Raw genomic sequence first — 16,290 nt, 5'->3', positions numbered from 1 at the left:
GTCTGAACTCCACTGATGGTCAAACTGAAGTCAGAGCTGCTTCCACTGCCACTAAACCGAGCTGGTGTTCCTGATTCACGTGTGCTCACATATCTTATTAGGAGCTTTGGAGTCTGTCCAGATTTCTGTTGATACCAGAAAAGGTAATTATTACCATAAACATCTTGGCTGGTTTTACAGGTGAGAGTGACAGTGGATCCTGGAGTAAATGTCTCTACTGGAGGCTGAGTCACAGTCACCTGACCGCTGCATCCTGCAGACAAAAACAAATCATTCATTTATCAGCAGAAAGAAATGAGAGAAAAGGCAGCACATCATGTTTCAAATGTTGCTGAGTGAATCAACCTGTAAAACAGCAGCAGGCCAGCGTCCAGATGAGGATGGTGATGAGAGTCATGGTGGTTGTGCTTTCTGCTGTGTTGACTGACAGATCTGAGTCCTGCAGTGTTCAACTCACAGGACTATAAACCTTCTCAGTTCACTGGAGGATCAGCTGACGATGCAAAGCCTCCTCTCTATGGAAATGATTTCTCTGCTCTCAACAGACTGAAGGCAACGTGGGACACAACATCAGGAGAAATGCTGCTTGGATTTACACTAAATATCATCTTAATGGAAGAGAAGGAAATATTTATATTAGAAGTGCAGTTGAGGATTTAAGGATCAGTTTGTGTCCACTGTGGTTGGTATGATGTGTCTGTTTGTCTGCCTTTAGTGTTTACTCTACATTAATCATATATTTGAATGATGCTTAAAATGAATCATTATCATTAAAAGGATCATGTTCATTTAATCACGTATCAACTGATATAAACTGTGAAAAATGTGACTTTGTTACAAGGAGACTGTGATGGTTTCTCTGTCAGGTTTAGAAAAGTTGAACAAAACTCAAGAAATCATCTTAATTTATACATTATTTTCAATCTATACCTTTAAAACACTTTGTAGATTAAAATAGTTTATATTTTATTGAGTTATCAGAACAAGAGGAGGTTGTTTTCAGTGGATAGAAGCTTGTTCACAGTGCAGGAGGTTTTTGTACGGCCACTTCATGAGTTTGTATCACTGTGGAGCACTTTTGGTGGAGGAACCAAACTCGTCGTTGACTGTAAGTACCAGAGATTTTTATATTGAACAACATAAAACATTTATAAGTTTTATCAAATATTCAATGAGACTGTGATTAAGTTCAGTTTTTGAATATTGTTAATAATCTTTGTAATTTATCAAGAAAAGCTGATCTCACAGTCTGATGACTCATTATCTGCTTCAAAATGTTTGACAGTAAAATGTTTAGTCTTCAAACCAAACGTCAAAAGTTTCATTTAGTTTTCATTTATTCCTTTTGAAAAATAACAACGTTGAACTAAAACCTGATGTGGATTCCTGTTCAACACAAACATGATTTAATCAGTAAAAGCAGCTCAGCTTTGTGTTCACGCTTCATTCATTTTCCATGTGCTGAAAAGGAAGTGAAAGAGACAGATGACAAAGGTTTGAACTGTCTTCACATGAGTGTTTCAGCTCTGTCACTTTAAACAGAAGAAAATCTTCACAGGGATGAGTTATACACTGTCACACATTATCAAACACATGTGAAGATGTCATCAATAATCATTATCAATCAGCCTTTATCCACTTGAATCATGTGGCTGATGGTCTGATGCTGAGTGATTTATGAGAGCAACAGTAGAACAAGTTCTTCTGTTTCATTTGATCAGATACAAGAAATGAGCAGTATGTCGTGTTTCTTTATTACCAAGCCTTCATTCTCATTCCTTTGTGTTTTCTCCCCCCTCTCTCTCCTCCAGTGGGGGTGGTGCGGCCCACCCTGACCGTCCTCCCCCCCTCCATAGAGGAGCTGCAGAAGGGCAGTGCCACAGTGGTGTGTCTGGCGGAGCGAGTGGGCTTCCCCTCAGCCTGGAGGCTGGGCTGGAAGGTGGGGGGCAGCAGCAGCTCCTCAGGGGTGTCAAACAGCCTGGAGGACCTGGGGAGGGACGGCCACTACAGCTGGAGCAGCACCCTGAGCCTCCCTGCAGACCAGTGGAGGAAGGCGGGCTCAGTGAGCTGTGAGGCCGGTCTGACTGGACAGAGCCCTGTCACTCAAACCCTGGAGCCTGACCGCTGCTCAGAGTAGAGCTTCAGCAGCACTTCCTGTCTGGAGGTGATGCTGCTTCTTTGATAGAGATCTTGATGAAGCTACAGATCTCCTCTCTTCACATATTTCTGCAAACTCATCATTGTGTTTTAATGTGCCTGCAGCTTCCTGTAACTAATCTCACTCATATTCTGCTTCATAGTTATTATTCTCATAATGTCTTTCAACATTTTCATTTAAACAATAAAACTAAACAGCTTATAATAAATCATTGTCTCTGTGTTTATTTTGCTTTATATCATTCATGCAAAGTTCACATTTAATCACAATTTATCTTCCATCAGAGGTCCTTCATTATTTTCAAACCATCAAACTCCTTTTATATAACAGGTAAAATATATTGTGTTTATCTCATGAATGAAAAACTATTAGTGGAAATATTGTTGGACATGTTTTTCTATTAGTGGAAATATTTGAGATTTGATGATGAGAATTTAAGTTAAAGCTTCATGTTAGAAACTGTCTCTGAGTTTGTTTCACTTTTATTTAGGTTCATTGTGGTTCTGCTTGATGACTCTTGTGTTGTGTTCACTGAACCAGTTCTCCTCCTCACAGTCTCTTCACCAACCCTCTGCACCTGCAGCAGGCTGTTTTCACTTCAGTCACAATGAGGGAGGTTTTTGTACAGCTCTATATCACTGTGTGAACATTGGGCCTCTATATGCTCCCATACAGTAGTAATCTCCTGCATCTTCAACTTGAACTCCACTGATTGTCAGAGTGAATTCAGGTTCAGCTCCACTGCTGCTGAAGTGACTCGGAGTATCAGATACACGACTACTTATTTTGTAAAACAGCAGTTTGATTGGCTGTTCAGGTTTCTGCAGGTACCAACTGAGATCATCATCAACTCCTGTACTAGCTGTACAGCTCAGAGAGACCGTCTCCCCCAGACTAACAGCCTTTGATACAGGAGACTGAGTCACAGAGGGACTGGCACCTGATCCTGGAAATTAAAAAACAGTTTGATTAAAAAATGATGATATAGAAATGATAACACATGTAGACAGTGAACAGACTTAGACTTCAATCAATCAGTGAACAGGTTGTAATGGAAACAAACCACTTCTCACCTTGAAGTGTGAGCAGCAGCAGCGAGGTCAGCAGTGGAGTCAGTAACATCATCATTATGATGAATCTCACTGTCAGATGGACTGAACTCACTCGTCTCAGTGGTTCATCTTAAACTGGTTCAGGAGCAGTCATGCACAGCAATCATTCAAAACACAGCCTGCACAGTCAAACGAATACCTGCGTGTATGTGTGCTTGCGTGCGTGCGTGCGTGCGTGCGTGCGTGCGTGCGTGCGTGCGTGTGTGTGGAGAGAAAATGTTTGTCAGATTCAACATGAGAGACTCTGTCTGTCAGCAGCGTTACATCAGTGATTGGTCAAATGTCTTATCAGCACAACACCACGAAAACATTTGAGGTTTGGTTTTTTTTACAGGACGTCATTCGTTACATGATCATGCTCCATAAAATTATTTCTCAGTTCACCTCAGTCACATCTGAATAATGAAGAGAAGGTTTTTCCTCAGAAAGCTGTTACATGTTCTTCTGTGATGGTATCATCCTGTATTTCAAACTGTTATAAATAAAGCTGCTGAAGTTTCTGTGGCGTCGATAGAGAACATGATTGAAAGTCATTTACCTGAATGTTTCCAAAGTGAAAAGTTTCTGTAATAATAATATGCTGCTGAATACCAAGACTTTTCTGTATTTCATCAGGTCAACAACAGTTGTTTGTCACTGTTGTGTTCATGTGTTTGACATGTCTGGCTGCTTTGTGCTTGCTGTTGTGTGAAGGAGGTTCAAACTCATCATACACAGTAAGTCTGATTTCATAATGGATCAAACTCTAGACATCACTTTTTTCTACGCAAACTAAATCATTTCACTTGATGTTGAAAAAAACTAAATGTTTTATTTAAAAAACATGAAAAACTACTTCATGGTTCAGTGAAGATAAAGATGACTGTTGAACAATGACTATTGTTAATCTATTTTGATCATTTCGATAATCACAGAATGGGTCATTGTTTGTACTTGATGGTAAAAAAAGAATGCATAACTAATATTGTGGTTATTTTACAAAACAATATGTTTGTTAGAAAAAAGACAGCATGAATTTGAATTTGTAAATAGACAAAAAAAATTCTAAGATTAAAAAGCTTGATCATAACATTAAACTTTAAAAATGAGTTTAAAATTTGTAGGAAAATCAAATTACTGCATTTGAATGATGCTACTGATTCCAATTTTCTGTAGATTATATTCAATCTGTACAAAAATGTGGTTTTAAATGAAATTTTACAACCCAATACTCATAGTTTCTTAATTTTCAATATTTTTTAAACTGCAAATGAAGCAAATCTCTTAAAATGAAACATAAACATTTTGTATTAATGCTGCATGTGTGGGAAATGTAAATGTGATGGTGTGAATTCATTCTTAGTTCTCATTTTAGTAAAGATAGGGTGAAATAAACTATGACGTTAACCTCTGTCATGTATGATAACTGTGTCATGTTCAGCTGTCTGTCCTACAGTGGAAGTTAATCTGCTCCTTGTGTGTCTCTGCTCTCCCCTCCAGCTGGCTCCATGGTCAGGCCCTCAGTCTCTCTGCTTCCCCCGTCCTCTGAGCAGCTCTCCGGGGGCTCGGCCACGCTGGCCTGCCTGCTGACCGGCTACTCTCCTCAGGGAGCCGTGGTGAGCTGGGAGGTGGACGGTACAGAGGTGACAGAGGGGGTCCTGGCCAGCTCAGAGGAGGAGAAGAGCGGACGCTACAGCAGCAGCAGCACCCTGAGCCTGAGCCAGGAGCGCTGGATGGAAGGAGAGCTGTACTCCTGCAGGGTCCTCCATCATGGCCACAGCCAGATCCAGTCCCTCCGCAGGAGCAAGTGTCAGGGCTAGAGGGTCTGACTGAAGCCCAGGACAGGAGCTGTGTCTGGGGGGAGCAGGAGGAACACCCCTGCTGCTCTCATCAATATGCGTTTTAATGTTTGTAGAGGGAAGTGAAGCTTTGTGTGACAGAGAACAACACTGCTGCAAAGTGTTGGACAGCAACAACTCAGAGAGTAATGTGCGGAGCTCAGCAGCTGGATGTGAGTGTGCTTAATAACTGTCATGTTGATGACTCATGTTTTTACTAATAAAGCTTGAACCGATGAATAACATGATGAAGTGTTTTGGTCTTTTATCTGATGAAAAGTAAAATTAAATGGTTTCATAACTGTACCTGATACTCTCTGGATAAAATGAAAACATTGGGATTTAAACAATCAAATAAATATGTATGTGATATCTTTTTCAATGATCCTAAAAATATTACAGTAATTTAAGAAACCAGGAAATTATACATGTTTTAGCCATAATGATAATCCTGTGCATTTAGTGTCATGAAGAAGATTTGTAGTTACTCATGACACAAATATGTGAGGCAACAGTTAACAATCAGACAGCAAAAAAATCCTCAAAATATTTAATAGTACTTCACTGTGAATGTGTGTTTAGTGCTTGGTGAGGTGACTGTCAGTTCTGTGTTCAGTGGTCTGTGTCAGAGTCTCTTCCTGCTCTAACGGCTCAGTGTCTCTGCAGTCTGACTGAGGGAGGTTTTTGTACGACTACAAATCACTGTGTGAACACCCAGGCACTGTTTATATAATGTAGACTCTGACATGAATAAACTGCTGCATCTTCAGTCTGAACTCCACTGATGGTCAAACTGAAGTCAGAGCTGCTTCCACTGCCACTAAACCGAGTTGGTGTTCCTGATTCACGTGTGCTCACATATTTTATTAGGAGCTTTGGAGCCTGTCCAGATTTCTGTTGGTACCAGAACATAGCCTGATCTCCATCACTGTATCTGTAAACATCTTGGCTGGTTATCAGGTGAGAGTGACAGTGGATCCTGGAGTAGTTGTCTCTACTGGAGGCTGAGTCACAGTCACCTGACCGCTGCATCCTGCAGACAAAAACAAATCATTCATTTATCAGCAGAAAGAAATGAGAGAAAAGGCAGCACATCATGTTTCAAATGTTGCTGAGTGAATCAACCTGTAAAACAGCAGCAGGCCAGCGTCCAGATGAGGATGGTGATGAGAGTCATGGTGGTTGTGCTTTCTGCTGTGTTGACTGACAGATCTGAGTCCTGCAGTGTTCAACTCACAGGACTATAAACCTTCTCAGTTCACTGGAGGATCAGCTGACGATGCAAAGCCTCCTCTCTATGGAAATGATTTCTCTGCTCTCAACAGACTGAAGGCAACGTGGGACACAACATCAGGAGAAATGCTGCTTGGATTTACACTAAATATCATCTTAATGGAAGAGAAGGAAATATTTATATTAGAAGTGCAGTTGAGGATTTAAGGATCAGTTTGTGTCCACTGTGGTTGGTATGATGTGTCTGTTTGTCTGCCTTTAGTGTTTACTCTACATTAATCATATATTTGAATGATGCTTAAAATGAATCATTATCATTAAAAGGATCATGTTCATTTAATCACGTATCAACTGATATAAACTGTGAAAAATGTGACTTTGTTACAAGGAGACTGTGATGGTTTCTCTGTCAGGTTTAGAAAAGTTCAACTAAACTGAAGAAATCATCTTAATTTATACATTATTTTCAATCTATACCTTTAAAACACTTTGTAGATTAAAATAGTTTATATTTTATTGAGTTATCAGAACAAGAGGAGGTTGTTTTCAGTGGATAGAAGCTTGTTCACAGTGCAGGAGGTTTTTGTACGGCCACTTCATGAGTTTGTATCACTGTGGAGCACTTTTGGTGGAGGAACCAAACTCGTCGTTGACTGTAAGTACCAGAGATTTTTATATTGAACAACATAAAACATTTATAAGTTTTATCAAATATTCAATGAGACTGTGATTAAGTTCAGTTTTTGAATATTGTTAATAATCTTTGTAATTTATCAAGAAAAGCTGATCTCACAGTCTGATGACTCATTATCTGCTTCAAAATGTTTGACAGTAAAATGTTTAGTCTTCAAACCAAACGTCAAAAGTTTCATTTAGTTTTCATTTATTCCTTTTGAAAAATAACAACGTTGAACTAAAACCTGATGTGGATTCCTGTTCAACACAAACATGATTTAATCAGTAAAAGCAGCTCAGCTTTGTGTTCACGCTTCATTCATTTTCCATGTGCTGAAAAGGAAGTGAAAGAGACAGATGACAAAGGTTTGAACTGTCTTCACATGAGTGTTTCAGCTCTGTCACTTTAAACAGAAGAAAATCTTCACAGGGATGAGTTATACACTGTCACACATTATCAAACACATGTGAAGATGTCATCAATAATCATTATCAATCAGCCTTTATCCACTTGAATCATGTGGCTGATGGTCTGATGCTGAGTGATTTATGAGAGCAACAGTAGAACAAGTTCTTCTGTTTCATTTGATCAGATACAAGAAATGAGCAGTATGTCGTGTTTCTTTATTACCAAGCCTTCATTCTCATTCCTTTGTGTTTTCTCCCCCCTCTCTCTCCTCCAGTGGGGGTGGTGCGCCCCACCCTGACCGTCCTCCCCCCCTCCGTAGAGGAGCTGCAGAAGGGCAGTGCCACAGTGGTGTGTCTGGCCAGCGGAGGCTTCCCCTCAGCCTGGAGGCTGGGCTGGAAGGTGGGGGGCAGCAGCAGCTCCTCAGGGGTGTCAAACAGCCTGGAGGACCTGGGGAGGGACGGCCACTACAGCTGGAGCAGCACCCTGAGCCTCCCTGCAGACCAGTGGAGGAAGGCGGGCTCAGTGAGCTGTGAGGCCGGTCTGACTGGACAGAGCCCTGTCACTCAAACCCTGGAGCCTGACCGCTGCTCAGAGTAGAGCTTCAGCAGCACTTCCTGTCTGGAGGTGATGCTGCTTCTTTGATAGAGATCTTGATGAAGCTACAGATCTCCTCTCTTCACATATTTCTGCAAACTCATCATTGTGTTTTAATGTGCCTGCAGCTTCCTGTAACTAATCTCACTCATATTCTGCTTCATAGTTATTATTCTCATAATGTCTTTCAACATTTTCATCTAAACAATAAAACTAAACAGCTTATAATAAATCACTGTCTCTGTGTTTATTTTGCTTTATATCATTCATGCAAAGTTCACATTTAATCACAATTTATCTTCCATCAGAGGTCCTTCATTATTTGTTAACAATTAGACTATTTTTATGTAACAGGTTAATATATTTTGTTTTTCCTATGAATATAAAACTATTAGTGGAAATACTATTGGACATGTTTTTCTATTAGTGGAAATATTTGAGATTTGATGATGAGAATTTAAGTTAAAGCTTCATGTTAGAAACTGTCTGAGTTTGTTTCACTTTTATTTAGGTTCATTGTGGTTCTGCTTGATGACTCTTGTGTTGTGTTCACTGAACCAGTTCTCCTCCTCACAGTCTCTTCACCAACCCTCTGCACCTGCAGCAGGCTGTTTTCACTTCAGTCTGACAGAGGGAGGTTTTTGTACGACTCTAAATCACTGTGTGAACACTCCACCACCATGAGCACCAAAACAGTAGTAATCTCCAAGATCTTCAGCCTGAACACCACTGATGGTTAAAGTGTAGTGAGAACCAGATCTACTGCCACTGAATCGAGATGGAGTTCCTGAGAATCGAGTTGATGTTGTGTATATCAGAAGTTTTGGAGCCTGTCCAGGTTTCTGAAGGTACCAACTCAGATCAGCACCAATGTTTGAACTCCCTGTGGCGCTGATGGTCACAGTCGCTCCAAGACTAACAGACTTGGATTTGTCAGTCTGAGTCAGAAAATTGTTGGCAGAAGACTCTGAAATGAGAAATGAAAAATAAATCTTGAGAATCAGTGATTTAGATTATAACAAATAAAGTAATAATTAAGGCTAGATTTGAAGCAAAATAGAAAGTAAATTACATTTGCAACAAATATTAACATTTGATCATTTAAAAATCTTAGATAAATATTAAAACCTTCTCACCCTGACACAGAAAACCCAAGACAACAAGCAGAGTTATTGGCGACATCATCCTGATGCAGTTTTCAGTGTGAGTGCATGAAAACAGTTCAGACTCTCTGTGACTGAAGAACTTAAACTCTGACGAGCAGTGATGCATAAAAGTCATGCAAAGTAAATGTGAGCACACCTGTCTTTATGAAACTGAGAGGGACAGATGAGGTGGAGGAGGAGCAGGTTTTATCTCCATGTGGACTGATTCAGCACATGTAGAAACCTGAGACTTTCTGTTCCTCATCTCTCTGCTGTTTCTGTCTTTGCAAAGCTCCCAAAGGTCTCTGTGCTGATGAGCAGGAGCACACTGCCCTCTGCTGACACTTCAGGTTCATAACAACTCCATGTTTGCATCATATTCATTTTGTATTCAGTCCTGAGATATTTTCAAGATCATGTGACATCAGTCTGTTAATCCAGCTGTGACATTAGAAGATTCTCACCTGTTCACATCAAACACATAAAGAGTGAACTCGAAGAGAAAACAGCTCAAATAAACAGGCGTAACCTGTTAGTCTCTGTTTTACAGGTTATTTGCAATTTTTATTCATATTTACAAGAATATTTAAAAGAATGTTAGGGTGAAGGGGTGAAGGGGTGAAGGGATAAAGGGAGTGGGGGGTAGGGGTAAAGGGGGTGCAGGATAGGAGAATAGGAGTAGTGGTAGGGTGAGGGGTCAGGGTGGGTGCAGGATGGAAGCTTCACTGCCGTCCATTCCTCCACTTTACTGTCACTGTGGCTGCTTTCCTTCTTGCGAGCCCAGCTCCAGTTGCTCCATTTCTTCTCCTTTATCTCCTCGTCCTGTCCGACCTCAGCCTGACACACTGCAGCCTCCTCCTCCTCCTCCTCCTCCACCTCCTCAAAGCTGGTTTCTTGCTACTTTTTGCTCCAGAGGCCTCGTCTCCTCTTTATTTTGTCTTTCTTTTTCTGCTCCTGTCCGGTCTGAGCCAGACACACTGAACCCTCCTCGTCACCGTTGCTTTTTTCTTTCTTCTTGCCCCAGAAGCCTCTCCTGCTCTCCTTCTTCTCCTCCTTCTCCTTCATCTTGTCACAGTCCTTCATCCATGAATCTCTGACTTTCTCTGTCTCCTCCTTCTGTGCACCGAGAGTGTCTCCAAGTGAAGAGAGTTCTCTTTCCTTCTCTCTGACTCTTTCCTCCCAATTGTTGTGATCTCTGCCTGCCTTTGTGACCTCCAGAGCCTTTTCCAAATCATTGACCCTCTGTTTGGCCATGTGCAGCTTCCTACCCAGCGTCCCCTGCAGGCAGCGATTCTCGTGCATCACTTTCTGATTTTCTCCCTGCAGGTTGGCAAACTGCTGCCTCAGCGCAGCGTTTTCAGAGGCCAGCTTCATATTGCACTCTTCAGCTGAGAGAAGGGCTTGTCTGAGGGAGTTCACGTCTGAGCTGGGAGGCACTCCTGCAGGTGGCACATAATGCTGGGGCCTCCTAGTGTTGTTAGTCTGCACTCTACCAGATGCCTGAAATACATGAAAACACAACAAGTTTCTGAAAAATCCTCCTGTCTGCAAAATTATAAAATGATTTCTTGTTTTTCTTCAGGCTTTAGACCAAATATGAAGAAGAGAAAGAGCAGACTGGCTCCTGCTTTAGTGCAGTGGTGAAAAAAAGGTTTACCAAACAAGTTTCTCTTGGTTGAATGAGAAGATCTTACCCTGGGCCTCAGGTTGTATCTCCCTTCCATGATGACTGGACAAAGAGATGGTGAAGGTTGTATTGTTGTTTGACTGTGTAGGTTGACAGTAGCTGATCACTGGTGACTGGAGTTGACTGATGGTCAGGTGAAGTACTGAGTGAAAGTTAAACTGTTTGGAGGAGACGGTTCTAGACTGTTCCATCTTTGTGATGTCACTGACACAGAAGAACCAGAAAGTTCTGATCATTAACTGAGGATGATGATGTTGGTTAAGACTTTCTGTCAACAGAAACAAAGCACCAATAATTCACATACTTCAGCTTCAGAAGCAAATATTTTAGTTTTTACTCTACATTTATCTGACAGCTGTAGTTACTACTTATTTTTAGTTTGATTTTTATATATAAAATATTGATAAAGTTTATGATGAATAACATGATGGAGTGTTTTGGTCTTTTATCTGATGAAGAATAATAAGAAATTGAATTGTTTTATAATTTCAACTGATTCTTGTCTCTGTGGAGAATGAAAAGTTTAGGATTTAAATGATGAAGAAAAAATAAATGTTGTTAATCTAATTGTTCCAAAAAGTAAGGAATTCATATTTTTGTTATGATAGGAAACTAAACAAGCAATGATGTGAGTTTTCTTTGAAATGAGACAAAAATAAAAATAAAAATATGTGAACAAACAACATTTATATGAGCTGTTGACTTTGAATATGAACGGAACATCATTACATTCTTACATTATCTTTGTTACAAAAATATCCTTGTAAAGGTTGAATTAATCAATTAGTGTGAATGTGTGTTTAGTGCTTGGTGAGGTGACTGTCAGCTCTGTGTTCAGTGGTCTGTGTCAGAGTCTCTTCCTGCTCTAACGGCTCAGTGTCTCTGCAGTCTGACTGAGGGAGGTTTTTGTACGACTACAAATCACTGTGTGATCGGCCAGTTACTGCCGATGTTATGTAGACTCTGACAGTAATAAACTGCTGCATCTTCAGTCTGAACTCCACTGATGGTCAAACTGAAGTCAGAGCTGCTTCCACTGCCACTAAACCGAGCTGGTGTTCCTGATTCACGTGTGCTCACATATCTTATTAGGAGCTTTGGAGTCTGTCCAGATTTCTGTTGATACCAGAAAAGGTAATTATTACCATAAACATCTTGGCTGGTTTTACAGGTGAGAGTGACAGTGGATCCTGGAGTAAATGTCTCTACTGGAGGCTGAGTCACAGTCACCTGACCGCTGCATCCTGCAGACAAAAACAAATCATTCATTTATCAGCAGAAAGAAATGAGAGAAAAGGCAGCACATCATGTTTCAAATGTTGCTGAGTGAATCAACCTGTAAAACAGCAGCAGGCCAGCGTCCAGATGAGGATGGTGATGAGAGTCATGGTGGTTGTGCTTTCTGCTGTGTTGACTGACAGATCTGAGTCCTGCAGTGTTCAACTCACAGGACTATAAACCTTCTCAGTTCACTGGAGGATCAGCTGACGATGCAAAGCCTCCTCTCTATGGAAATGATTTCTCTGCTCTCAACAGACTGAAGGCAACGTGGGACACAACATCAGGAGAAATGCTGCTTGGATTTACACTAAATATCATCTTAATGGATGCTGCTTCTTTGATAGAGATCTTGATGAAGCTACAGCTCTCTACTCATTGTTTTAGTCTGTACGTTGCTTTCTTATACTGATCTTCTGCATATTCTGCTTCATGTTCATTACTGTTCAAATATAACTAAATCTTGAAATATGGCATAAACATTTAATCATTGAAATAAAACTGTGTATTAAAGTAAATCAGTATCTCTGTTTTTCTTTTACAATATATATATTATGAAAAATACTTTCTGGATCATTCCAGTATCATATTTTATTATATATTAATATTACAGGTGACTTTATTACTTTTAGCCAACTTTTAATTAGAAGATACTACATTCAGAGTCGGAAATCATTTGAAACTATATAACTACTATCTAATATTATGCAGTTTGCAGTTTGAACTGTTGCTATTCAATACTTATTATGTAGCAAAGACGCCATTTAACATTTAATTTACTCTAACAAAATAATTATTTCAGCCTCGTCATAAACAGATGGAATCAAATTACAATAATAAGTCTAAAACTGTATGTGGAAAAGTGCCAGTGAGTTTGTTTCACTTTTATTTAGGTTCATTGTGGTTCTGCTTGATGACTCTTGTGTTGTGTTCACTGAACCAGTTCTCCTCCTCACAGTCTCTTCACCAACCCTCTGCACCTGCAGCAGGCTGTTTTCACTTCAGTCAAAGTGAAGGAGGTTATTGTACGACTCTATATCACTGTGTGAAGCCATAATTGCCATTATCACCAAAGCAATAGTAATCTCCAAGATCTTCAGCCTGAACACCACTGATGGTTAAAGTGTAGTGAGAACCAGATCTACTGCCACTGAATCGAGACGGAGTTCCTGAGAATCGAAATGATGCAGTGTATATAAGAGGCTTCGGGGCCTGTCCAGGTTTCTGAAGGTACCAACTCAGCTCAGCACCAATATCTGAACTCCCTGTGGCGCTGATGGTCACAGTCGCTCCAAGACCAACAGACTTGGATTTTTCAGTCTGAGTCACAAAACTGCTGGCAGAAGACTCTGAAATGAGAAATGAAATATCTTGAGAAGAAATGCTTGAAGCCTTTTCAAGAGAAATTCAGGTCATAATAGAAAAGAAAAATAGAAATCACAATTAAATAAAAAATAAAAAGGAAAAATCTGACTGTTTCTGCAACAAACATTTTCAAAGTCTCTCACCCTGACTCAGAAAACCCAAGACAACAAGCAGAGTTATTGGCGACATCATCCTGATGCAGTTTTCAGTGTGAGTGCATGAAAACAGTTCAGACTCTCTGTGACTGAAGAACTTAAACTCTGACGAGCAGTGATGCATAAAAGTCATGCAAAATACATTTAAGAATGGAAACACACCTGTTCATGTGAAACAGAAAAAGCAGTATTCTGGACCATTCAAAAATTTAAAGTCTGTCTAGAAAACTTTTACATTCTTGCACATGATGTCTCATTAATAGGTGCATGGCTCCCTTTGCAGACACTACATTTTATTTATTCAGTTCTTATTTTTTTGATGTTGTAGTTATTTTCAAAATTTGTCACCCTGATAAACTGGATCCAGGTGCTAAAGTCTGCTACATTTATTAGGATAACTAAAAACTGGCATAATTTGTCACTTTATTGCTAGCATGCTAATATTAGCATTTAGGTCAAAGCCTATAAGTACGGCCTCACAGAATCATCTTGTTGGTAATCACTGAGGCTTTTAGGTCATATTAGTCACTACTATATACATATTGTGTATTTTATTAAGACCATACTCATGAACCAGACCAGTGAGGAGAGACACAACATATAGCTAGCACTTGATTGCAACATAGAGGAACTCTTTCTTTAGACACTAACCTAGCATGCTGTGCATCAACTTTCTAAGTACTTTAATATTTCATCAGAAATACAGAAGATATATCTGCCATGTGTTCTGACTTTTGTGTTATTTCCTGTTCATATGTACAATATAGTACAACACTCAGTTAACTGAAGATTGTGTGTTGATTGAGGAGAAATACTGTAAAAGTATTTTGCATTAATTTCTGATCTGAGCCAGCCTCTTTCTATTTCTAAGAGAGGAAGACCGTTTGCACAACTGACCATCTGGAGCACTAAAGGGGAACTAAACCTGAGTGTTAGGCACATGAAAATCTGACTTTCACTTCCTCTTTGACTGAAGATGAACATGGGAAGTTTCATAGGTGGTGGTTGTGCTTTGATTAAGTGTGTTCAATGTTCAGGTGAATGTTTGTGCATGTCAGAGTCCTGCCTGGATGGGCTGTCGATCCTGCGAAAGATAAAACATATGCTATTGTACTGTATGTTATAGCATATATTATATGTAAAAGACAATACAAAAATTGAACAATATAATCCAACACAGAAACTCTGTATCAGTTCCCATAGAAAGATTAGTTTGTGCATTGGCTACAGTCAAATTAATCACAGTATCTCAGCCTGAATGTGGATTGACAGTATCATCAGGGAAACCAGTCACATCTTTATTACAGATATACTGTATTCGTGTGTAAGAAAAAGAATAAAGTATGGTAAAGACCTTATTTCTTAAAAGCACAACAGATATTCAAACTATCTGCCATGGGTGAGCACACTTGCACCTGTGAGAATGAGTTTGTTTCTGCCAAATAGAGATGAATACTGCCCTCTGGGGTTAAAATAGGACATTGTAAATTAATTTGAATCATGCACATCATGGATGGATTATGAGATAATCAGCCCCTGGACACAGACATGTGAGAAGCCCCCCATCTTTCCTTTATAAGAGCAAGATCCCCAGGCCCCGTGTGGTTGTTTTGTCTCCCTGACCCCCTTGGCCCCTGTGTCCAGCAGGCATATTCAATAATCCAGACTCCACTTAGGTCCACCTTTATTAATAATTTACATACTGTATGGATTTTATTCAACGCCAGAAGTCGGTGCTTTCACGATGAACAGTAATGCATTCCTTAATTCTCCAATCATTCATATTACACGTGTAAGTGGAATGTGTTCTGGTCAAATGGTCAAATGCCACATAATGGTTTATCCCAGACTGTTCGTAGTATTAGCAAGAATTTGTGTCAACCCATTGAGTACCATGAGTAGGTTTTACTGCATCATGCATCTGTTAAAAGTACATTTAATAAACATTTTTTGCTGCGATTGTCTGAACTTGCTGTAAAATGAGGTACAAACCAAACTCATCTGGTACTCTAAGCAAGTTAAAACAAACAATCATTCTCAAATACAGATTGACTCAGCTCCGGCTCGAGTTTCTCAGGCTTATCAATACATTTTATGATTTGGAGTTCATAATGGCACAGTTCAGGGAACTGAGGATGAATTGGTACACAAAAACATGCTAAAAAAAAAATTGTCTTCTGTTGTGTTAGTTACAAATATAAAACAATGATATACATACTTTTTAAAAGCCGTTAAAAAAAAAAAAAAAAAATACAGGACATTACCAATATGTAATATACAAAAAATGCAAAGTCTTCCTCCAGTTCAACAGACAATTTCATACAGTATTTGTGTTGTACTCACCCCAACACACTGCCAGTAAGGCTTCTATTGCAAAAGGCAGAGATAAAGACAAACAGAATATCCAGACAAAGCATCAAATTGAGAGAAATGTGGCAGGTACAGTAAGCCCGAGCATTCAAGGCATTTTTCAGTGTTCATAGTTTGCATAGTTTGTAGAAGAGCCTGCAGAGAGAGTTTGATAGCAGAGGCGTATGGAGTCTGAGTCGAGATGATGATAGTGTGTATTTTGGTGCCTAAACTGCCACCAGAGGGTTGAAACCACTGACATTTTTCATCTACCATTAGAAAATAATAAAAGCTTTCGTGTACAAAAACAGAC

General features: G+C 39.7%; 2 gene segments (V, D, J or C); both read left to right on the top strand.

Annotated features, from left to right (window-relative positions):
* Positions 1–1,075: 1,075 nt before the first annotated feature.
* On the top strand, positions 1,076–5,335 carry LOC111225608. The segment is given in 2 exon segments: positions 1,076–1,108; positions 4,750–5,335. A coding segment is annotated over 1 exon segment (312 nt).
* A 1,059-nt stretch (positions 5,336–6,394) lies between these two features.
* Positions 6,395–8,230, top strand: LOC111225781 (the record flags this gene model as incomplete). The annotated part of the segment is given in 3 exon segments: positions 6,395–6,549; positions 6,842–6,975; positions 7,679–8,230. Coding segments are annotated over 3 exon segments (612 nt in total), but the record flags the coding sequence as incomplete, so codon positions are not given.
* Positions 8,231–16,290: the final 8,060 nt, after the last annotated feature.

The sequence above is a fragment of the Seriola dumerili genome, unplaced genomic scaffold, assembly GCF_002260705.1.
Source record: "Seriola dumerili isolate Sdu_G_001 unplaced genomic scaffold, Sdu_1.0 BDQW01000149.1, whole genome shotgun sequence".
Classification (NCBI taxonomy): Eukaryota; Metazoa; Chordata; class Actinopteri; order Carangiformes; family Carangidae; genus Seriola; species Seriola dumerili.
The sequence above is the reverse complement of the archived record's forward strand: the minus strand, read 5'-3'. Positions and strand labels throughout refer to the sequence as shown.